This window comes from Canis lupus, chromosome 10 (genome assembly GCF_003254725.2).
Source record: "Canis lupus dingo isolate Sandy chromosome 10, ASM325472v2, whole genome shotgun sequence".
NCBI lineage: Eukaryota > Metazoa > Chordata > Mammalia > Carnivora > Canidae > Canis > Canis lupus.
The window spans coordinates 22,725,061-22,750,327 of record NC_064252.1 but is presented as its reverse complement, the minus strand read 5'-3'; the positions used below and the strand labels follow the sequence as shown (position 1 = coordinate 22,750,327).

General features: G+C 46.0%; 1 protein-coding gene and 1 long non-coding RNA gene across 20 annotated transcripts in view; one reads left to right on the top strand and one right to left on the bottom strand.

Moving 5' to 3' along the window:
* Positions 1 to 25,267, bottom strand: part of EFCAB6 (EF-hand calcium binding domain 6) — a 234,292-nt gene that overhangs the window by 36,919 nt on the left and 172,106 nt on the right. For all 7 annotated transcript variants that reach the window (XM_049115749.1, XM_035721765.2, XM_035721766.2 and 4 more), the window contains 4 exons: positions 19,172 to 19,366; positions 14,973 to 15,128; positions 8,621 to 8,816; positions 5,233 to 5,424 (listed from right to left, as the gene is read on the bottom strand). In XM_049115749.1, coding sequence (XP_048971706.1) covers positions 5,233 to 5,424; positions 8,621 to 8,816; positions 14,973 to 15,128; positions 19,172 to 19,366 — 739 coding nt within the window. The remainder of the gene's footprint in view (positions 1 to 5,232; positions 5,425 to 8,620; positions 8,817 to 14,972; positions 15,129 to 19,171; positions 19,367 to 25,267) is intronic.
* The window catches only part of LOC112666369 (uncharacterized), a 37,330-nt gene continuing 36,084 nt past the window's right edge, over positions 24,022 to 25,267 (top strand). For 12 of the 13 annotated variants that reach the window (XR_007413721.1, XR_004819301.2, XR_004819303.1 and 9 more), the window contains exons 1-2: positions 24,022 to 24,386; positions 25,081 to 25,147. This is a non-coding gene — a long non-coding RNA (uncharacterized LOC112666369). The remainder of the gene's footprint in view (positions 24,387 to 25,080; positions 25,148 to 25,267) is intronic. The other variant, XR_007413713.1, reaches the window with a different exon arrangement.

Below are 25,267 nucleotides of genomic sequence, written 5' to 3'. Positions count from 1 at the left end.
CAGCAATTGCACCACTGGGTATTTACCCCAAAGATAGAAATGTAGTGATTCAAGGGGCACCTGCACCCCAATGTTTATAGCAGCAATGTGCACAATAGCCAAACTATGGAAAGAGCCTAGATGTCCATCGATAGATGAAAGGTTAAAAAAGATGTTGTGTACACACACACACAATGGAATATCACTTATCCATCAGAAAAAAAATTTACCATTTGCAAACGATGTGAGTGGAACTGGAGGGTATTCTGCTAAGCAAAATAAGTCAATCAGAGAAAGACAATTCTATGATTTCACTCATACTTGGAATTTATGAAACAAAACAGATGAACATAGGGAAAGGGAGGGAAAAATAAGATGAAATCAGAGAGGGAGACAAAGCATAAGAGACTCTTAACTCTAGGAAATAAACTAAGGGTCACTGGAGGTGAGGTGGGGGGACGGGGTAACTGGGTGATGGGCATTAGGAGGGCACGTGATGGAATGAGCACTGGGTGTTATATAAGACTGCTGCTTCACTGACCTCTACCTCTGAAACCAATAATACACCATATGTTAAATAATTGAATTTAAATAAAATTTTAAAAAAGAAGATTTGCAGCAGCAACAAGTTACAGTGACTGCTTTACAGGGAGCAGGGCTGAGGGGTGAAGAGTTGATCCAGTGATCTCTCCTTTTAATGCTCTCTCCACCATTCAATTTCCTCTCCATAGGGCATATATTACTTTGATATAAATACAAAATGATTGTTTAAAAAAAAGAGTCTTGTAAGAATTGAGAAAATCCCCAACAACCCCCAAATTAGCAGCATATACGTTCTGTCCTTGACCCCATTCCCAAAAGATACGCGTATAGAAAACAGGATCAGAAGTAAATATACCAAAATGGTGACAGTGGCTGTCCCTGGGGGCGACTTTAATTCTGTCCTTCAAAATTACTGGAATATTCCAAGCCATGTAAAATGGACATAAGTGACATCTACAAATTATCAGCTTAAACCACATGAAATTGTCAGTACTCAATCACTCATAGCTCTAAATATGGGGATTTCATATGCTTCAACCCAACAGAAAAAAATATTTTAAAAAATACGGGGCTTGGGGGATCCCTGGGTGGCGCAGCAGTTTGGCGCCCGCCTTTGGCCCAGGGCACGGTCCTGGAGTCCCGGGATCGAGTCCCACATCGGGCTCCCGGTGCATGGAGCCTGCTTCTCCCTCTGTCTGTGTCTCTGCCTCTCTCTCTCTCTCTCTGTGCGACTATCATGAATAAAATAAATAAATAAATAAATAAATAAATAAATAAATAAATAAATAAAGTTAAAAAAAAATACGGGGCTGTTTTCAAGATCAATAAAAGTATTCCTATCTTTTGACTTTAGTTATTTTACTTCTTTGGATTCTTTTCTTTAGGAAAGAATCCAAAATGTGGCTATAGATTTACACGTTAGGTGTTCATGGCAGGGTAACTTACAATGGCAAAAGCTGGAAAAAAGTCTTAATGCTTAAAAATCAGGAAGTCAATGGAATGCTACACAGACATTTTAACCCATGTTTGGAAGACCTTCCAGTGACACAGTGCAATTTAACATGAAGGAGAAAAAGCAGGATCCATGGATATGCAGCCAGTGTTGCCTCCATTGTGTGGAAGAATACATTTGCACACCCGTGTCCACGGCAGCAAGATTCTTAACAGCTAGGACGTGGAAGCAACACCAGCATCCCCTGACAGATGAACAGATAAGCAAAACATGGTGTGTCCCTACCATGGACTATTATTCAGACTTAAGAAGGAAGGAAATTCAGACATACGCTACAACATACATGAACCTTGAAGGCATGAGGCTAAATGAAGTCAATCAGTCACAGAAAGACAAACATCGTGTGATTTTACTTACTCAAGTAGTCAAAACCAGAGAGACAGAAAGTAGAACAGTAGTCACCACAGGCTGGGGCACAGGGCTGGGGTGGAGGGGTTTTGGGAGTTAATTAGTGTCTAACAGGTACTGTTTAAGTTTTGCAAGATGGAAAGAATTCTGGAGGACGATGTTGATGGTTGCACTGCAGTGGGAATGGATTCTAATACCACTGAACTGTTCACTTAAAAATGATTAAGATGGTAAATTTTATCTTAAGAGTATTTTGCCACAATAAACGAATTGGGGGGAAATGCATTAAAAACAGAGAGAAAAAGATGTCCAAGGCAGTGTGGCACATAGAAAGGTGGTCAGCTCTGGAGCTGAAGCTGCCTGGTGTCCATGCTGGGGGAGGAGGCTCGGTGGGAGCCTGTCTTTGGAGCCTGTCCGTGTCTCCGTGCCCTCCCCCATCGGGAGAACAGTTGGGGTGGGGGGACTGGCCCCCCACCAGCGTGGCTGTCTTGCCGGCACAGCATCATCATGGGGTTTAGAGCCCTGTTTGCTTTTTCACACATTCCTGTATTTTCTGAAATTTTCACAATGAATATGTCTTTCTTTTAAAGTCAGGAGAAATGGTAGGAAATATCAGAAAGGGAGACAGAACATAAAGACTCCTAACTCTGGGAAACGAACTAGGGGTGGTGGAAGGGGAGGACGGCAGGGGGTGGAGGTGAATGGGTGATGGGCACTGAGGGGGGCACTTGACGGGATGAGCACTGGGTGTTATTCTGTATGTTGACAAATTGAACACCAATAAAAAATAAATTTATTATTAAAAAAATAAAAAAATAAAGTCAGGAGAAAAAGTATAATCATTAAAAATAGTGAGGGTCACCACAAACAGAGAGAAAAGACGAGTCACAGGCCAAGAGGAGGTATTTGCAACTCACATCCCAACAAAGGACTGGAAACCCTTTCACAGCCATGAAACCTGAATGGCTCATAACACAAGAAAGCGTCCAGCCTTCCTAATATTCAGATGGGTAGGAATTAAAACATTTGATGGTATCACGGATTACTGGGGACCTGGAGTGTTAGGAGCTCTCATGAGAGGCTGGCACGAGTGTGCACTGAACGGTACAGCCCTGGGACCCTGAACACACACCTGCTCCCCCAATCCCATGCAGGATAACTCCTGAGTGTCACAAGGGGACAGACACAGAAGGCTGGCTGGTGCTTTGGTTTTAATGGAGAAGACGGCAAACAACCCACACGGTCATAAGCAGGAGGATGAAACTGAATGGGGCGTGTTCACCTAATAGAATATACTCATTTGATGGACTAATTCTATAGCAGAGTACTAGGGAATGAACGAAAGCCAGTGGAATAACATGGTTAAATCTGGAACACATGATAGTAAACAAGAAAAAAGTGCAGAAAACAATACTCGATACTGTACCTTTGATATAAACTTTTAAAACATGCAATGTGATAGTATCTATTGTTTAGAAATGTCCATCTAAATAGCAGAGATGAAAAAAGTCACAACGGCACAGCACTGAGAGGCCTGGAGTTGGGAACAGACTTCTTGCTCACAGAGAAGCTCTATTGCTTGCCATCGGGGTGACTATGCACAGATCACAGGGTCCCCACCTATAAAAAGGGATATTAATACCACACACCGGGTGGTGCATCAAAGAACTGAATGGGTTGGTGGCTCAGCTGGTTGGGGATCTGCCTTCAGCTCAGATCATGGTCCCGAGGCCCTGGGATTGAGCCCTGTGTCAGGCTTCCAGCTCGCTGGGGAGTCTGCTTCTCCCTCTCCCTCTGCTGCTCCCCCTGCTTGTGTGCTCTGACTCACTCTCCTGCTCTCAAATAAATAAATAAATAAACAAAATCTTAAAAACAAAACAAAAACGGACTGAACAGGTTAATATATGTAAAGGACCAGGAAGAGAGGCCCTTGGAAGGCACTATATAGTGTTTGCTGTTGTTATTAGTATAATGAACCTCAAACCTTAAAAATGTTCACACCATTTGCTCTAGTCATCTAGTTTTCAAGAATTTGTCCTTGATCAGTGATCAAGGATTTATGAACTTGGGTATTCATCGTACATAAAAGCATGCAATTAGAAATGATATTAAGTGTCCAGCTGCAGGGGGACACGTCAATATTCTGTAGGACAGGCCTGCTGGGATTTGACTGTTGCATTAGTTTTGGATTGTTCATGTTTATTTTCATCCCCCCATCCATGTAGGCAGGGTCCGTGGCACTTGTGTGTTCACTTTTAGTACAGAACGGTGATCAAAGAAATCTGTGTTGCCTAAAACTAGATTGTGACTGTTGCTAATGATGTTGGTCTATTTACATTTAGAGATCAAGAAATAGCCTCAGAATGAACAATTTGTACAGCCAGCCAGAAATGCAGTCTGGGGGAGGAGCAAGAGCCCTGCAGTCAGCCACACATCCTCTTCCAGGAAGCCCTCTCTGACTTTCCCAGCTATCTTTCCTGCTGCTGAGCCTGCCTCTGTGAAAGCTCACTCCCTTGGGATTCTTGGGTGGCTCAGCGGTTTAGTGCCTGTCTTCAGCCCAGGGCATGATCCTGGAGTCCCAGGATCGAGTCCCGCATCTGGCTCCTTGCATGGAGCCTGCTTCCCCCTCTGCCTGTGTCTCTGCCTCTCTCTCCTCTCTCTCTCTCTCTGTGTGACTCATGAAATGAATAAATAAAATCTTAAAAAAGAAAAAAAAGCTCACTCCCTGCATGTTTCCCTCCACCCCAGGTGGCTCATACATGTCCCAGAGCCCAGCACATAGTGGGTCCTCAAAAAAATGTCTCCCAAGTGAGTCCCATTTCCCTCATTTCCAGCTCAGAGTCTAACATATTGTAGGACTCACTTCCTTGGACATCAGATCATCTTCAGGGATCTAAGCTTCCTGAGAATTCTGAAACAACCAGACAAAAGCAAACTCCCAAACTTCTAATAAAATAAAAATAAGGGACGCCTGTGTGGCTCAGCGGTTGAGTGTCTGCTTTGGGCTCAGGGCGTGATCCTCGAGTCCAGGGATCAAATCCCATATCGGGCTCCCTGTGAGGGCCTGCTTCTCCCTCCACCTGTGTCTCTGCCTCTCTCTGTGTCTCTCATGAATAAAATCTTTAAAATAAAAATAAAGATAAAAATAAATAAAAGTTTTCAATAAAATATACATATTTACCTTCTAACACTCTATGTAGAATTCATACTGAATTTTCATTTGGAATTAGCTAATTACTTGAGGTGATTGCCAATTTACTTGGTATGATTTTAATCAATTATCCATTTTGCAAAAAATACCTTTAGCCCCTTTTCAAAGAGAGATGCTTGTGTGTTGCCGACATCCTTACCTCTTCAGAGAAAGAACTGAAGTTCTGGAGAAAATATTTCCAATTTATATGGGGGGTTAGATGAATTTTCAGTTTTCTCAAAAAATAATGATACTGGTTGTCTGTTAGTTTGTAACAGAAATCCTTAAGAACTTGTCCAAAATCTGAAGCCTTTACAAACCCAGTGTCCTCTTTATCCAATGCAGAAAATGCCTAAAAAAAGAGAAAAGGCAGATGCTACTGTCAAGTGAATATTTCAAAAATATTTTTCTTAAGTTGTGCTTTTCTGAATGCAAATGAAATCAAGCGTATTCAAGTCCCCTGTAAATTCTACCTTCCTAATGAGATGCACCATGATTCAAAGACCGGGACAGGTGAGGCACGGCCCGGTGTGAGAGCTGAATTGCAGGGAGAAGTCACTTCACTGGCTCCTCACTGGATTCAGAGGCAGAACAGCGAGGAGGAGCCCTGGTCCCCTTTCTGCAGTGGAAGCTGCCCGAGCTCCAAGGAGGGCTGTCTGACAGAGGATGGGAGAGCTCTGGGGGTGAAACATGTGCCCAAAGTCCCCCCACCATGATATCCCAGCTCCTTGGAGCATACATCACTTGTACAGGGAGGCTCAGGTGCAAGCCCACCACGTCGGGGTGTGGGGCAGGGTTTCCAGGTGGAGCCCGATGTCGGAGGCAGTGAGGAGGAGGAGTCAACGGACTACCTCATCCCCACCTTGGGCCAGTGCCCATGTGGCCTCGCCTCACAGGAAGACCCCGGCGGCCACGTGCTAGTGCCGGAGGCACTGGGGCAGCCAGTGCCAACCCAGCAGTACAGTAGTCAGACTGAAAAAGTGCAAAAACGTGCTATAAAAAGAAAGCACATTTTTTTCCATCTGTCGAAACAAAATCATTCATTTTTATTGCACTAGGAAATCTGTATCAAGTGGTAGGTTAAGATCTTTTTTTTTTTTTTTTTAAGTAAGAATTTAATGTGCTTGCAGACCCAAACCCAATTCCCTTGTGGTTAATTCTCATTCAGGGCTAATTAGGCACATCCCATCAGCCCATGGGGGTGGTGATATATGTGTAACCAAATTAACCTTAAAATACTGTCTAGCTTCAAAGTTTTTATTTAGCCTGTGGTAAGAGGACAAAGCTGTGGATAGTAGAAAAAAACCTCTGACTGATGTTCGGAAGTGGACTTTGGACCCTGGCTCTGTTACCTACCATATGACCTTAACCACTCTGAGCTTAGCTGCACTGGTATAAAGAAGAGGGACTTCATAACTCCGATTGTTCTGTTTTACTATAGCCCCAAAACACACCTAACCATGTACGTGGCACACAGTGGACCTCAATAAATGATCATAAACATGAGCACAGTCAACTGAGCATTTGTGTTACAAGTACATTAGAAGGCGGCGTGCTGGAAAGGGAGCACCAAGTGGCGCTCCACGGACCTGAGGCAACCGGCTCCCTCTGGCCACAGGACCTGCACTTCCCCGGGTCTGCGCAGCTTCCCTGTGTCTCTGTCCAGCCCACCAAGCCAAAGGACAGGGGAGAGGATCAAAATGAAGAGGCTTAGAAATCTGTAAAGTCTACAGAAACGTAAGATATTGTTATGTCATTTTAGAAACAAGATGCATCTGAGACGTGTCCAGTGATCTGTAGAGATAGATGCATAAGTGTGCCAGGTGTCCTCTCTGATGGCTATCCTCGCACATTCCTTCCGTTCCTCACTGCCTCAGATGTCCTCTCTCCCTCCAATCCATCTGCCACTCACTTGGCCAGAGACTCTCACTCTCTTGCTTAAAACATCATTGCCTAAACAGTGGTTCTCAGAAGTGAGAACCATGGTTCCCTTCAAAGGTTCCACGGACCTCAGTCTGAGAAACATCCTGATAGATGTTTAGTGGTGCTCCTTTAAGTCAGAAGGGGGCAAAACCATCCTGCAAATGGATTTATTTAGCCGATAGAGTGCTTTTGAAAAATCTGGAATATGTGCTGACATTTAGAAATCAAGAAGTTTCACAGCTTCTCATGAAAAATGACAAGCTTTAGCAAACTGGGGCCCATTTTCGGCTCAGCAACAGTCGGCTGGGGCTGAGGAGAAGCTGCCCTTATGACAGGGCTGTGTCTCCAGCCTGCTATGGTCGCCACTTGGCCCCCTTCATTTATATTGCCCCTGGTCCCGGTGCACATCTGAGTCTGCAGTGCTCACCGGGTGACTGCTAGGCCCAGGGCCATCCCAAGTACGAGCTCTGGTCTGAAAGGCACAGAGGTGGTTTTCCAGATGACCCGTATGATTTCTAGATGACCCACAACATGTTCAGACTAATTTTTATCTTTTGATAATCATTAAAATAAAGACATAAAAATCTTAAATCCTCATAGAGAACTTCTAGATGTGAAAAATGTCTGCTCTCCAGCATAAAGGTCAAATTCACTAACATTCCAGAACTTTCACAGGCTAGCTAGGTGGCACTTGCCTTTCCCCTGCTCTCTGATCCCTTATGCTTGAGCTCCAAAGAACACTTGGCCTCCGTATGCTGAGGGGATTATTCACACGGAGGAGGGGGGGATTTAGTGAACATGGTCCTAGGTTTTTGAGAGGGGCTGTAAGTCCACCTATTGCAAACATAAGGACAGACCTGCTCTAACTATGCCCTGCATCGCACAGGATGCTTTGGATTCACCACCTCTTTCAACTATAAGACCTGCCCTCTGCAGACAGCATTTTCACTTCTTCCTACTGTTGCAGGGGAAACTGAGGGGTGGCTTAGTCTGGGGGAGCATGGCCACCAGGAACATGGCCAAAGCACTATTTTCTGAGGACTCCAGTGTGAGCCACAGAATCATCCCCACATACACAAGACTGTCATATAGACCTTAGTTATAAAATGTCACTGTACTCAGTGTGTGTGTGTGTGTGTGTGTGCGCACGCGAGCGCATGCGCATGTTTTCTTGTTCCTCCCCTGGCTCCTGGTGGCCTTCACAATGAGTCTTTGGGCAATAGTTGGGCCCTGGCCAACATCTCTGAGGCCACCTCATGCTATGGGCCCAGTGCTCTTGGATGTTCTGGGCCTGCACACCTGAGGACTCTGTGATTCACCTCTGCCCTCCTGACCAGGAACCCCTTACCCTCATCCAGACATAGCACTGGCTATATCCTGGGCACCTCTACCTCAGACAGCACGTGCTAGGTGCAATCGTGGTAGCTTCCGGTAAGGCAAAAATGGACACACATTTGCTCAAACACACAAGCTGACCTTGCCTGACCCATGTGAGTTCTGATGCCCCACGAGAGGGAAGAGAGGTCCAGGGGTCTAGGAGGAGGGGAGGGCTGAGAGCCACTTTTCATGAATAGACATGAGCACCAGAACTTCAGTTTCTAGAATAAAAACACTTTCAGTCATACCGTTGACAAAGCCATGTCGGAGGAGGCAACAACTTCCTGGATGTTCTTTACAACCTCCTCTGGGTTCAGTGTTGAGAAACTGATTGGCACACTCTCTTCTTTTTTCTTTGGCTGAGGTCTTGTTGGCTTGCTGCTCTCCACTGCTTTCAGGAAGTCAAGGTAATTGATGGAGTTATCATGCCATTTGATTTCCCAACTTGTCCCAAGAGAAAGACAAGAATATATTAATTACAAAAAAGCCCCTATCACTTACTGGTTCAGCAAAGAGCGGCTGAGCACAGAACCACTCTCTGCCTGTGGGTACACGCATGCCAGTTAGTGACAACAGCAGACGGGCACCCAAAGGTACCAAAATATAATGGAGTGAGGTGAGGGACATGAGGAGTAAGGGCTGCCAGAGCCGCAGACTGTGCTGCCCTGAGGCTCTAGGACTTGAAGGCTGGACAACAGGGTTCATGGCTTTGGGGGGCAGAAGATGGGAAACGGAGGCCCGGCTAAGGCACCTGATCCGCTGACTGGGGCAAATGAAGGTGCCTCAGCAGATGTGATGCTTGCAGAAAGGTGGTATGGGGAGATACACCTGGCAGTGGTGTCAGGGACGGTCTGGAGGCAGGGCTGGGGGGTGTGGGGGTGCAGGGCTGTGATCATCGAGACCTTAGCTTGTGAGCACTGGGCTGAGAAATGGCAGTGGGATGTGGAAGGAAGGGCAATGTGTCAAAGACTGTGAAAAGGCAAAAAGGAAAGGAGTAAAATGGATGTCAGATTCTTTTCCAAGATCGGCAGAAACTAAGTTATCAGACTGAAAGCGCTTAACAGATAGTTTTTACAAAACCTATATAGCTTATTATTTTCTCAAATAGGAATTCTGAGTGCATGTCTCAATGAGGACACACCATGTAGAAACAGAGGCTTCTTGCTGCCCTCAACTCTAATACAGAAGAAAAGATCTTTAAATTCTAGAAGAATATATTGTGAGAGAGGATCTCAAAGTTTCGTAAAAACACAGAGTATTTTTAAAGATGTAAGATAATTCAAAATAAAGTTTAACTGCATTCAAAGTTCACATTTTTGTCACTTAAATTCTCTGGGGATTACTGGCACTGTAACACTCAAACTTTCTAACAGCAGGGTGGAGTGCACGTCAGAGAACAGCGTGGAATGCTGGTAAGCCAGAGTGAGAAGTTTCTAGAGACTCAGAGATCTGCTTCTAAAGAATATGAGCCAAGAGCTGTGCTTCCAACCCACAGCTGCAGAGCGGCCTTCCACGAGCCCTGCGTCGCTGGCTCACATGACGGAGACATGGAGGAAAAGGCTAATCAACTCTATTTCATCAGCAGGATAAATTGCCAACTTGGTATTAAAATTTAGTAATAAAATCAAATGCATATGCTAATCGCAGTATTATTTAGAAAAGTCTATTTTGGATCTGGAAACGAATAATCTACATATAATTACAAATAACAGAGATGTTTATCATCAAGAGGTCTTTGAGAAGAAACAAGCAACCGAGCATTGGATCCTTATTAAGGTTTCAATTTGTAAAAAAGTTGATCACCCCCATTGAAAGGTGGACTACAGAAATCCCACAGTCTTTTTGTTGTTACTTAGAAAAGTATCAAGCCTAAGTATGTTTTAACAAGACTCTCTTACAATCATTTAGTTAATTATTTATCCGGTGCTGTTTTTCTATGATTTATTCATTGAATGCATATGAATTCTCGTTCAGCTGGAAATACATTTAGTGAGAGGAGATCCTGTTCAAGGAAGAGCAGAACATATAGGCATATGAGGATGAAATGGTCCTTCTTTTCATTACAGACACACACACACACACACACACACACACACACACACACACACACACTGGCACTGAACTTCTTTTGGGTCAAACACAATGGAGCAGCAGCTTCATTATCTTAAGGAAAAATGATTTTCTCCCTAGGATTCTATGCTCAGACCAGCTAGCAATCTGTGTGAAGGAGATTAAACAACACTTTCAGACATAGAACTCAAAGAATTTGTTTCCTGCCCGCCCTTTTTTAGAAAGTTACTTAAGGAAGTACTCCAGCAAAGTGAGACTGTAAATTAGAAATAAAGAGGTATGTAGTATAGGAACAGGGGATCCAACCCTGTTGGGGAGCAGGAGGGACAGACCTGGGACAGGACAATGTTGGGGCAGGAGGTGGGTGGGCTGTAGGATGAAGGGCACCTGGGGGGAACCTATCAGATGGAATGCTGGGGAAAGCTGAAGGTTGACAATGTTGAATTTTGGGGAACCTGAACCCCATGTTCCTAGAAAACAGCTCCTTATATTCCTGGAAACAGCTTACACAAAGACCCACCTTTCCTCATACGTCTTAGAAAAAATGCACGGATACCCAGGTTTGCCGAGAACACGGTGGATGTGGAGGATCAGGGATGGTGAGGGATGGTGCCGCAGGGAAGAAAGGTAATTACCTGGGCACTGAACAATATGAGTCATAATTGTGAAATGCTGATTAATCGTTTTTCAGTTTCAGAATCAACTTATGAACCAAGCACAGAAGACCTGGTTATGGCTCCAGGACAAAATATTACATTTAACTTTTTTCCCCAGAGTAAAACTGTACCTGACAAAAGAGGGGACATGGAAGCAGCAGAGAGAAACAGCAGTAGAAAGAGGAGGGGGTGCTGTCATTCTGCCCTTACAATAAGAAAAAAGCTGAACAACATGGAAACCAATAGCTTTTTTGTCCCATCAGAGAACTGACATCAAAGGGCAAAACATCACCCCTAAATCTGGAGGGATCCAGGTCAATATAGAGAATTACAGCCAAAGTTCACTTTCCAGGATCCAAAGCCTTTGGAGCAAGAAGCTGGAACACTCCAAGGGTCGCATGAAAAAACCAGTGGAGGCTGTGTATGGATTGCGTGCAGGTGAAGAACTTGTGGGGGCCTGTCTATATCTAGAAGTAGGAGTGAAAATGGGGTGAAAAAGAGGAGGACTGGATGCTCCACATTACTCAGCATCAGGCAAGGACACGCAAATCCAAACCACTATGAGGTATCACTCTACACCTGTCAGAGTGGTTAAAATTAACAACACAGGAAACAACAGGTGTTGGCGAGGATGCGGAGAAAAAGGCACCCTCATGCACTGTGGGTGGGAGTGCCAACTGGTGCAGCCACTGTGGAGAACAGCACGGGGGTTCCTCAAAGAGTTAAAAATAGAACTACCCTCTGATCCAGGAATCACACTACTGGGTATTTACCCAGAGAATACAAAAACAGTAATTCAAAGGGATACATGCACCCCAGTGTTTATAGCAGCATTATCTACAACAGCCAAACTATGGAAGTAGCCCAAGTGGCCACTGACTGGTGAATGGATAAAGAAGATGTGATATGTGTGTGTGTGTGTGTGTGTGTGTGTGTGTATAAATAAATATTATTCAACCGTAAAAAAGAATGAAATTTTGCCATTTGCAGCAACATGGATGGAGCTAGAAAGTATTATGCTAAATGAAATATGTCAATCAGAGAAAGACAAATATATGATTTCACTCATAAGTAGAATTTAAGAAACAAAACAAATAAGCAAAGGAAAAACGAGAGAGAGGGAGACGAATCAAGAAACAATTAACTATATAAAACACACTGCTGGTTCCCAGAGGGGAGATGGGTGGGGGAGATGATGTGTGAAACAGGTGATGTAGATTAAAGAGTATGCTTATCATGATGAAACAAATAAATGAAAGAAAAAATAATTATGTCACAAAAAAAGAAAAGAAAAATAGGACTGGCTAAGGGTCTGTGTGGGAAGCGCTGGACCCCATGCCCCTCCTGGAAACCGAGTGTGTGGGTAGTGGTCCCCTCCCCCAGCACACACAGTGGGAACTTTGGAATTCGCACCCTCCAGAGTCAGTGTTTCTGACCTGAAAAGTGTGCATCCTAGTGCAAGATAGGGAAGGTTCTTAACGAAAAGGGGATTAAGTGGAAGTTTATATCCTGACTTTACTACCTAGTTTCCTATGGCTCTGTAACAATATACCACAGAGTAGTGAGTAGCTTAAAAACATCACACACTTCTCTTGCAGTTCTGCACACCAGGAGTCAGAAAGCAGTTTTGCTGGGCCTAGGTCAAGGTGTTGGCAGGACCGTGTTCCCATCAGAGACTATGGGAGAATCTGTTCTTGCCTCTTCCAGCTTTTGGTGGCTGCTGGCGATCCCTGGCTTGTGGCCACACCACACCAATTTCTCCCTCTGTGGTCAGTTCTGGGTGAAACCTCTCCCTGACTCCCTTTCATAAGGACTCTAGTGATCTGAGGCCCACCCAGATAATCCATGATCATCTCCCTATCTCAAGACCTTTAACTTAATCACATCTGCAAGGACTCCTTTTTCTGTATCACATAACATTCACAGGTTCCAGGAATTAGGACCTGGATAGATTTGGAGGGTATTATTCAGCTTGGCATTCCAACTGTTGAAACTTCCAGGCAGCTCCCAGAGTGCTGGCAGCAGGGCAGCAGGGCAGCAGGGCAGGTCTTCTCTGATTGGGTTGCCAGATTTAGAAAAACAAACCAGCAAATACTTAACAGGGCACCCAGTTGAATTAGAATTTCGGGGATCCCTGGGTGGCTCAGTGGTTTGGCGCCTGCCTTTGGTCCAGGGCGCGATCCTGGAGTCCCGGGATCGAGTCCCGCATCGGGCTCCCGGCATGGAGCCTGCTTCTCCCTCCTCCTGTCTCTCTCTCTCTCTCTCTCTCTCTCTCTCATAAATAAATAAATAAACAAATCTTAAAAAAAGAATTTCAGATAAACAAAATAATTTTAATATAAATTTATCCCAAATACTGCATGGCATATACCTAAACTGAAAATATTGTTTATCTGAAATTCTAATTTAACTGGGCATCCCTATATGTTATGTAGCAACCCTAGTCTCTGGGAAATCTGATCAGCCCAAACGAAAAATTTTGAAGATCCTGATACTGGGGGTCCTCCAAGGAAACCACCTGCCAGATTGCTCTACTACAGTAGTTCAAACCAGAAGTTCAAAGTGAGTAAACTCCACCTATCTGCCCAGAACTTCTAATCTGCTTCTTAGACTCTTCACTCTTACAGTAAGCATATTTTTGAGGAGAGTGTCTAACATGGAAGATAGTAGAAAAAAAGCAACACTGAGGAGAGACCCCTCAGGCGAAGAAAACTTTTTAAGAAATCTGTTGTTAATACGTTCAGAGAAATGAGATCATGGTCCATGACATAAGAGCATGATGCTCTAAAAGAGGAACATCTGAGAGCAAAGACAAGCTCTGCTCATTAGAAATATGATAAGTACGATAGCAGAAACAAAACTCCCAAAAGAAGGGTTGAGAGCTAAAATTGAGGAAATCTTCCAGAAGGGGAAGCAGAAAGAAAAAGATAGAAGATGGGAAAGGTTTTAAAATAGGAAGAAACATCTTACGTGGTCGAATGTTCAGTAAAAATAGGAGTTTCACAAAGAACAGGAGAGGAAGTCGTTATTGAATTAATCCAGAAACTTTCTCAGAATTAAAGAGCATGAAAAAGGCCACCCAGGAGGATGAAGCTGACAGATGAGCTGATGCGTCTGAAAAAAGATTTTACAACTGGGGGCGAGGAGGGGGTTTAATCAGTGATAGTAAGCACACAGAAAACTATGCAAACAGACAAAAAACACTACTAATTCCAGGCAACACAAAATGCTACGTAGGAAAGGAAAAGTGGCCTACGAAGCAGGTCACAATGTTACAAACCCTGAATACCAATCTACCCGAAACTGTGATGCGGCAACACGGGGATCTGCAGAGAAACGTTCGTGGGTCCCCACGGAGAGGTGGAGGCTGAGTGGGGTGAGGTGGTAGGTGCTACGTGATGGGTGAAGGAAAGTTAAACCCACATCTTCCTGGTACGGAATCAACAGACACTGCCTGATCATAGAAGCTTGTCACTTAGAAACGAGTTAAGTACCAAATGGTATCAGTGAAAGCGTCAGCTTTGTTGACTATGGGGACAGGGAGATGCGGAGTGGCAGGGTGAAGGGGCTGCTGTCTTTACCAAGCCTTCTAGAACCATCTGACTCCCGCAAAGTGGCATGAATGCCATGGGGAAAACAAAAACTAATGTTAAGAGAAGAGGAGGATGCTGCTGAGAGCCATAGGGAAGAGTGACATGCATCCTCCTTGTGCTGTGGGTTGACTCAATGGAGCCTGGCCACAGGGATGCCCGGAGGTCACTTCAGTGGCGAAAGGCTGTGTGAATGGACAGAGAAGAAGAAGCAAAAGCAATGTGCCAGGTAGTTTTCCAGTCCCGACCATGTGAGAAGCACAGGTAAACCAGTGGAGGAAAACCTGTTCAGAAGATTGGTCAGCTCCTCCTCCTTGAGAGAGCAGCCGAGCTCCTGCAGCACTTTCTGCATCTTGCACATGGATAGGTAGCCATTTTTGGATTTGTCTAGTTTGGTGAGTGCTTTGCTGATATCTTGATAATGGTCCTTAAGCTTATCCCTGAAAGAGAAGACATTTTAGACACACTAAAACCAGGAAAACAAATCATTTCTTTAAAGCAAGAGTTCCATGATTGCTCTAATGATGATTTGCTGGTTCGTCGAAGAACTAATTTTGCAGACGTTCTGCAGCCTTGGTGTAACATTTGCATTAAAAGGTATTCTGGAAAAAAATAATAAGTCTGTATCACTGTTGTTTTATTATTATTATCATTAGCAAAACTGTGTTAAATTACAATCCTTTTTCTTTCTTACTAGAATTGGCACTTTAAAAATAGAACAAGGAATTAAGACCTACAGTGGTATTATAATCACATGAAATATACCTTGATTCTCTCAGTGAAAACCCGCAGAGCACCTCTTATGTGCCAGCTACTGCTCTGGGTGCTGGGATGCATCTAGGGATTCAAACGGGCATCCTTAGAGGAGCTTAACATCCCTGTGGGGTGAGGCTGGCATGAGACAGAAGCGGTCAGTGCAGTGGGTCAGTAGAGACTGTGGAGGGGGATTGAACACTCGCAGTGGGAGAGGGCTGTGAGTTCCATGGGCAGGTGCAGGTAGGTCTCACTGGAAAGGTGGCCCTTGAACAGAGGTGAGTAATCACCAGGGACAGCCAGCGCCAAGGCTCTAAGCCAGAGGTGCAGGAGCTCAGGGAGTGAGGAAGGCAGACAGGCTCTCAGTGTTAGCTGGGGAGAAGGGGTACCCTAGGACTCCTGGCTTTTTATCAGGTACTGTGTTGTTAAGAAACACAGCCACCATCTGTGCATCAACTGGCAAACCAGGAGCTGTGCTGTCTTCACGTACATTCTCCCACTGATGCTTCTCAACAACCCTGCGAGGGAGGTGGGTAACTATCACCTGCTTGACAGATGTGGAACAAGAGTGCCCAGAGCCATGGTGGAGTCAGAGCCCGACCGGGCCCACCCCTCACAGGGACAGAGGCAGTGTCCAACTGCAGCTCCTGCTGGAGGGCAGTTCTTCTTGCAGAACATATTCAAGTTCCTGTAAATTCATTTTTAAGGAAAATTATTCCCTGACCAAATATATATATTATATATATATTATAGGACTAAAGGGACTTTAGTTAAGAGACTAAAAAAGTGGAAATCTTTAAGAATGAACCATCTTGCATCTGACCTTGGTGGACTGATTATAAACTCCATAACCTTGGCTCACCCAGGTCTCTACAAAGTGAGACCTCCTTCCTACTGCCCTGAGCAACGTACTTGCCTGGCAGACTCAGACTAGGGCTCGGCTGTGGGGTTCTTTTTCAGGGATGAAAATGTACTATAAATTCCAAACACAAAATCTCTGCTGGTAATTGTCTACCACCTCAGATATGTATTTGTGGAGAGAACAGTTCCTTGAGCATGCCTAGAAAAAAGAATCCAAAGGACAACAGTCCAGGAGAGTGGAAGTTGCGTGGGAGCACACAGGTTAGGAGGGGGGAGTGGCAATGACTTTGAAGCTATGTGCGGTCATCCGCCCCCTTCCCTCATCGGCCCCCAATTTGGAGCTGGCTGGCTGAGCATTTGAGCAGCTGATGCAAAACAAATGAGTTGCATTAACTGTTCTGCAAATGTATACCAACAGCAGCGACATTTTGGATTCCCTTACAGGTGTATGCTGAATTCAGTCCCATGTCACAAAATGACTACTCGTCATCACAACTATTATATTCCACTTAATCCTTCAAAATGAAAGCAAATGAAGGTATAAAAAAATCAAAACATTCTTTGAGATACATATTTTTAGAAAATTGAGACATTCAGCATTTCTTGGACTGGTTTCTAGGCAGTAATTATTTCCCTTGCAGAGTAAATGTGTGCACAGAGTAAATGAGGGTTTAGAGCATAGATCACACCACACTGCCGAACAGAAATGGTGTGAGCCAACACTCGGGAACGAGCTCCTGCTGCTCCGGGTCCGTGTCTGGTTTGGTCTGGACAATGAGTCAAGGGACCAAAGAGGGCACTGTCATGGCCAGTGGGATGGCCACAGAGCCCTGCCCGACACAGCCTTGCTGGGCTGGGCTCCACCAGATTTGCTCATATACCTCCCAATCTGCATCTCGGAATGGGCCAGGGCTAATGTGGCTAGTACACTACTGCCACTCTGGTTCCAAATCTTCAACTCTGACGTGGGCAAAAAAGAACAAGGCATGGAAAGTAAACGTGAGCTTTAAAAAGGATTTTTCTTCATTTTCACAGTGTATTTAGGGCACTGCCAACAAAATAAATTCTCTTAGATTTAAGAGGCAGATATAAATTTTGGTCACTTTACATGAACCTGACTCTCATCTTTCTCATCAGAGGAGGGAGGAGATCCCGGAAACACTGAATCTTATGAACCACCAGGGAGACACACTGACACCAAACCTCAGAAGCGGGCCATCTGAAGGGCCAAGTTACTTGCCAGTTTTACAATCTGACATCTTTGAGAAAACAGAAGTTGGTCATGCATTTTTATGAAATCAGGCTTGTCTTCTTTGGTAAGAAAACGTGATTGTGGCAAAGAGGACAGGGCGAGTGTGAATTAATTAACTGAGCTTGGCGATCTGAGATGCACGGTCTGGTGGCTCATAGTCGCACAATAAACAGAAACACAGGAAGGGAAAGAATGTGCCGTGAGTGTGCCGAGGATGTGAGATTTCTCTCGGAGCCTCATTACTCACAAGTGGCAGGAGGGAAGACACGAGTGGGTAATGAGGCCAGCCCTGTCTGGTAAAGATAAATTCCATTTTTTCATTAGTTTTATGGCATATTTGATTTATACCAATCTTGCGCATATTTTTACTTTAAATTTCACAGACGTGATTCTCTTCCTTCAGGCTTTGTAACTCAGTAACTTGGACATAATTCAGGGGTACGTTTGAACTGCTTTTCTCTTACAACCCCATTTAGCCATCACATTTCTTCCCTGTGTCCTTGGGAGTTCTTATTTCCTTTGCAGATTCTTTAGCAACTCATTTACTCATTCAGGTGCCATTTGAGGTGGTGGGGACAGAGAGCAGAAGTGACAGACAGGAGACAGACAGACACACAGAGGAGAGCATGGGGCTAAGGCAGCTGTGGAGCGAGGATAGAGTCCCAGGCGTGGCAAGTGCTGACAGGTGACCACCAGGACCTAGGATGGATCAAGAACATCTGTCCCACTGCTTTATGGGTACATCGAATGTAGGAACATTTTCTCCTGTGTTGCACATTTTTTAAAAAGGACATTGGTAACTAGTTTGAACTTTGAAAATGGTGATGTAAGGGCCCACCATCCAAATACAACACATTACCTTTGTCACAGCATCTTTTGGTCCCTGTGGACAGGCACACACACGTTTGACATAGTTCTAATCACACTACCCATACTGGTGAAAATGTCATTTCCAATTAGCCCTTGTCACAAACATTTTTCACAGTCTTCGTGATGCTAAAGGAATAGGCATATACTTTTTCATATTCCTTGGGGCCACACTTTATCAGCCAGTGCACTCACTGGGATTGGCAGGTGTCCCTTGTTGTTGATACACAGTACAAATCGTATCATCCCACCACTTAACTGTTGGCCTCCACCACATTATTTCTTTGGGATATAGTCCCCAAAGTATTGAGTTAAAGAATAGGTCAGTTAGTTCATTTATTCATTCATTCGACAGAGGTTTACAGGGTGCCGATGAGGTGTCAGGTACTGTTTTTGCACTGCGTAAAATCAGGCATGTCCTTTTGGAACTTGCCTTCTTGTTGAGTGAGGGGCAGGGCCCAGATGTGTAGGTTAATAAACACCTAATATGTTCTCAAGGGTGACATACAAAACAGGAATTGTGAGAGACTCTCACTGGATAAGGCGGGGCTGGCTCATAGCTTTTTAGCTCCTTTATAGCCCTGGGACCTAGTGCCCATTTCTAGAATCTGTAGCAGCAAGCGAGTATCATAACTTCACAACAGCTTTGCCAGCACTGGCAGGTACCACTTTGAAACCAGTCTTGCTGCAAGCAAGGGTATGGGTCGAACAGGTGACCAGCTCACGGACCCACAATACTCACGCACTCACCTAACTGGCGCAGTCCTGTCCACGCTCTGCTCTAGCTGTCTGGCCTCCTCTTGCATCTGCTGGGGTTTTGTGAAATGACCCATGAAGTTGAAGTAATCCTCTGCATAGGGCCGATGAATGTCTGCTGAGTAGTTAATCCCCAATTTCTGTAGAAATTCTTGGTAAGTTATGTGCCCTCTTCCCTCGGTGTCATAGCTTTGAAAACAAACAAGACCATCATCAGTAGCCACCATGGGGTGGATCCTCTGGGTTCTGACAGTATCTGCACTGTGAGGGCTTCATCTAGCTCCCTACCACTCTGGTCCCCTCTGCAGACCTACAGTATCAGCTCGGCCGGGGGAGCCAGAAATGTGGGTTTTCTGGGGGGCACCCAGACCTAGTCTGAATCTGCACTGGACAAGAGCCTCAGGCATTCACCAACTCATTGAAGTTGATCTCATCCACAGAATGGTCACACCATTCTGGTGTGAGGTGATCTTGGCCACTCCAGGAGCGAGCAGCCAAATTCATTCTCTTGTCATTCAGCTGGAAAAAATGGTTGTGACCAGAGAAAATTAAAATCAAACCTGCCATTCATTCAACAGTTTTTCTTTCTTCTTCTTCTTCTTCTTTTTTTAATTTTTATTGAGTACCTACATGTAAGGGAACTATGCTAAGGTTTAGAACAAAGTCCTTCAAAAAGCATATTCAATCTTAAAACTTAAATAAATGAATGCCATTTGATTCAAATCCCCCATTTCCTCTTTGAAGAGATGCCAATTATATACAACCAGCGAGCACGACCAGTAAGGAAAACAAGATAAGAATTATGCTATGTACCTTTTATGTCATTTTCTATTATTGAGATGTTTCTGAATTATAATTCATTAAAAAAGGCATAATGGAGGGTTTTTATCTCCCAGCATTATTCAAATAGAATAGAATTACTTCAATAAAAAATTTTAAGGCAAATTGCCAATTTTCTTTAAAGGAAAAAAAAAAGCACTTATTTTTACCAAAAAGATCTTGGTCCTCATCTGACCGATAAAAATGGTATTTGCAGACGTGATTTTTCCCAGGTGAACTCTGAGTTACAAGGACCAAGACTATATTTAAACAATGTTGTGGGCATAATCCCCTAGCCAGCCGGCCGGCCGGCTCTCTGAGCACAAGTATAGCGGCTTTTATGCGGCCGAGCTTTATTCTGCTCGTTAACTGACAAGACGTGGAAAATCTGCAGAATCCACGCTGGCTCGCCTCCGACGCAGAGACCTTTGTGGCTGTTTCAGTTGAGCAGCAGTGAAGAAAATGTATTTATTTACCCGACTTTCTCGTCCTGGAGGGGCGGGTGGTGGGAGGAGGGTGAGGGGCAGGCAGTTTAGGCAAACACCCCATGTACTTGTGCTAAACCTGAAGAGCCGGCGGGGCTCAGCAGTTGAGCATCTGCCTCTGGCTCAGGGTGTGATCCCGGGTCCAGGATAGAGTCCCGCATCGGGGTCCCCATGGGAGCCTGCCTCTCTCTCTGTGTCTCTCATGAATGTATAAAAATCTTTAAAAAACAAACAACCCTCAAGAGCACCCTGGGAGTTGGCATGCCATCCACCCTTCCCCAGGGCCAAGTGGGCTGTTCCCTGAGGTGTCTACAGAGGGTGGGGGGCCCTCCCTCTCCCCTGCTCGTGACTTCTGTGCCCTACACCTCTGCAGCTCCCGGCTTTCTTCTGCCGGGGGTCTGACTTCCAGCCTCCCTATCAGCATCCAGACCGTTGTTATCAGGTACTCTATCCTACAAATAAGGAGATTCCGCTTGGGCGATTGTGAGGCAGCACAGGGTGGAGGACTCCAAGTCAAAGCCACACTCACAGGCCCTGAGACTCTGGCAAGGCCTTCGGGCCACTCTGGGGCTCTGGTCCCTCATCTGTGAGCCACTGAAGGCCTTCCTAGACCTAACATCTCAGGTCAGTGCCCTGATTGATGCTCTTACTATATTTGTGAAACGGTCTGGGGCCTTCCCAGGTGTCTGTTGTTACTGTAACTTTAGTACTTGCAACGCCCGCCCCCCCCCCCCCCCCCCCCGGAGTGAATTTGGTTTCTAAAACAAAACAAGGTGACACACCCACAAAAGAAGGCCTGTGGGGTCTCTGGCTGCCAAGGCATGTCCTGTGGTTCCAGGGTTGTGATGCTCCAGGTGGAACAAGGGGCTCTAGCAAACAGCTCTTCCTGATGCTGGTGATAAGATTCGAGCTGCAGAAAGGGTGGTTTATTTTCCATCAATGTCCCTAAGAAGGGGAAGGAGTGCCACCCCTGAGCTCCTCCAGTGATCCCAGGGCCATGCTTCTCCCCCTGAACTGCCTCAGGCCTGACTACCCTGGGCCAAGCAGAGCGATGTAGTAACTCTGCAGCAACTCTGGTCAAGACACCCCTTGAATAAAGCTCACCAAGGCTCCCTATTCCTACAGGGGGGCTCCTGAAAGAATGGTAGGCAGAATGACCCCCCCATCCCCCTTCCTAAGTCAAAAGTGCTCCATTTCAACCTTCCTCTGGATTTCTCTGGGCCATGGTGAGGATCGATGGGTAAATGCACACAGGGGCTTGGACCAGGGCCTGGCACCCAGTGAGTGCTGGTGTTTGTGGCTGCTATTCACCACCCAAAGGCTCAACCACATTTTAGAACATGCCTTCGCTCCCTGCTGCACAGCAAGTTTCTTGAGGAGCAACCATGAGCAACCAGGCTGTGTTAAAACAAACTCCCAGGGCCCAGCAACAGGCCTCACAAAGCTTTGTTATCAATACTTGTCTGCTGAGCTAATGCATGCGAAGGACGTGTGTTCCTAAGGACGCGCTGCCATCCTGGCATGTTACGCACAAGAGATTACTGACAACAAACTCTAAATCATGACACTTGAACTGAATGAAAAGACACTTCTTAATTACTTCATTAATAAAGATCATAAACATTCTATTCTCATCGCAAAGGAACAGAGGACCAGATTGCACAATTGCAACTAAAATATTGTTATGAATGTGAATAATAAGAGAGTTAATTCAGCTTACATAACCTCACCCTTCATTATATAATCCTTTGTGTAACATTTTAAAAAATCAACTTGCCTATAAAGGTTGAATTTTAAAATGGCTCGGCAACAGATGTGCCAGGAAAAATGTGCACATAAACAGAGGACCCATAAAAGTTTGCATTTGCATGTGGCAATGGCCACTAATTTATGATATAATCAGATTACTCTGCCCATTTATTGTACATCCAGCAATTCAGTTATGCACAGGATTTGTGGACTGCTTTGCTTCCCTTGAAGTCTCAGTCCTTTATGCTCAGCTGAGACACGTGATCATTACATCAGTGACAGACCTACCTTCCACCACCTCTGACCCAAGAGTTGGAGGGTCTGGGGTCAGCCTCACTGATGACGCAGGCCAGGCAGCAGAAGGAGACATGACACCTTCTGTGGCTTGGGCCATACAGAATCCTCATAGGTGTCACCTGTGAGGGTGGTCCGATGGCTCATATCCCCACCCCACCCCCGGTACAGTGTCCCCCTGCCTGAGCTGGCCTCGGCATGTTCAGCAAGTCCTGGTGGAGTCACAGGTTCTGGGGCCCTCCAGGGCCGTGACTCCTTCCCCGTGCCCCCCAGTGAGTGGTGGTCTGGCCTCGGTTATGTCAGGAGGGGGACCGCACTCCGTCAGAGGCCGCCCACTGGAGTACCAGACAACTTGGATCCTGAAAAGCTCTCTTAGGAGCTAGGAGCCTACCCAGCCAGTGCTCCCTGAGGGCTTCCAAAACCCCTTCCCTGCTACTGTGTCCAATAGTGTCTTCTAACCTGAAGACCAACTCATGGACCCTTCTAAGTCCTTTCCCACCTGGGGGTTCTCCTTGTCTGGGTGTCCCACAGCACGGCGCCCAGCCGGCTCTCACCAGGTGCCTCTGAGTCCATGCAGATGATCAAGCTTCCTGGTGACTTCAGGGCTTCTTCCCACGAGTGGGTGCATACGGCACAGGTATCTTTGCACAGTCTCTTCTTTTTATGTTGGAATACCGAGATACAGCTTACCTACCATATCAAAAAGTGTGCAAACACTGGGGACCAATTCTCCCCCAAAAAACTTTCTATCAAGTCCACTTGGTTAGCTGGCTTTAGGCAACTAACCGTACACTGTTAATTTGGAGACTTGCCTTCCTATGCTAGCCTTCTGTGCGTTTTTAGAATTCATTGTCTTCATGGTTTTCAGCAAAGTCTGTTTTAAATCCAAAACAGTTGAACTCTGTCTGATGAAATGAGGCTACAGAAGGTCTTCCGCATGCTGAACACGTCCCCGAGGGAGTGGCTCCCACGGCGGGGCCCTGGGCAGGCCTGTCGGGCACCCTGGTGCCAGTGGTCCCCGGGCCGGACAGGCTCTGGATCTCAGGCTCTGTGCTGGTGGACAGTGTCCTTCCTCTCCCCTCTCAGACATCCCCGCCTCTGGGCTCTGGGCCTCTGCCCCCTGGGATGCGCCTCCCTACCTCTGGATGATGACTGTTTATTAAGACCCAGCTCAGGCGTCGCATCTCTGGAGCGGTGGGGGCGGACCCCTCCCTGAACACCCACGAAGCTCCCACGGCCCGCACCATCATGTTCCGTGCTTACCCTCCCTGCCGAGCTGTGAGCAGCCTGAGACTGGGAAAAGTCTCTGGAACCTCGTCTCTGGAACCCCAGCAACTTAGAAAGTCCCCCCAAATTCCTGCTTTGTGATTGCTCAGATGAATGAAGAAATGAATGAATACACTTTCATCATGGAGTTCATTCTTAGCAAGCTCTCCCAAACCACACCAAACACCCGCTCCCGAAATCTCATCCTCACAGATCCTGATTTGGCTTCAGTGAGCAGGTTCCTCTTCACACCAGCCTCCCTCAGGCTGGAACATTTTGTTCCTTTAATCCTTGATAAACCAGCCTACGGCACGGCTCGCTTCACACTGTGCAGATCGGGCGGCGGGGGGGGGTGCAGTGCCGGGATCCGGCAGGCCCCCGTGAGGTTAGTGGGGCTGAGGGCCAGCCCCGGGCCCCCCCCGGCGGGAGGCTGTCACCCTGGGGCGGGAGCCCACCCACGCCCCCGCGATCCTGCAGCTCCTAGGTGCCCCCCCCAGAGCCCCACGAAGCCACAAACTGGAAGTTGGCCGGCTCCTCAAACCACAACTTGGAAGAGAATCGTCCAGGAGAGCTGGTAAACATGCTGGAGACACTGGGTGAGTGAGAAAGGAAACACTGGTGTGCTGCGCCACTGAGATGTGGGGGTTAATTCATTAATTTACTTCCACAGCATAAACTAGACCCTCCAGACTAATCTGAGCCTCTAAAACGGTGCACTTCACAGGTGCTTAATAAATCTGGAGTGAATAATGGATGCTATTCTTTCCTGACTATATTCTATATTCTACCCTAGTTTTTAATTTTATATTTTCTGAAGAGCAGAATGTTATTTGTCTACTCCTGCCTGCCCACCCACTTTAGAGGGCTTTCCTATTCTGACGAGCAGACCCCCGCAGCTGGCGGAGTGTGTCATGTGGGTCCCAGCCGCCCCCGACCTCCTAGTTCCCCGGGGGAGAACGTGCCTCCCATTGTCAGGGAGACCGCAGGTGGACGTGGCACCTGCCGTCGCCAGCAAACACGGAGCGGCTGCGGGGCACAGGCCAGGGTGAATGGGGGTGAGGATCAGCTGAGATCATGGGAATGTGGAGAAAATGGGTGGGAAAGCCTCACCACCAGGTCACCATTTATTCCGTCTGCTGAGTGGGTTACGGCCTCTTCGTTGTTGTCTTTTCTTTCCCTTGATGCTTTTCTGGATTTTCTGAGACTCTTAAAATGAGTATGTGCAATTGGAAAAGAATTTCAAATCTATATGATTTTTCCGCTACCAATTTTTATGCTTCTGTATGCCAGGTACTCTGCATCTATTATTTGGTCCCCACTGCCATCACACTTGATCGATGACTGAAGCCCAGAGAAGGTGAGCCACTGGCCCGTGGTCACACCGCTCAGTGTGGAGTGCCATGGGACCAGGTGCAGCTCTTGCTCAGAGCACAGCCCTTAACTGCAAGCCCCTCATCTGCCTCAGGTTGTCTTCCCA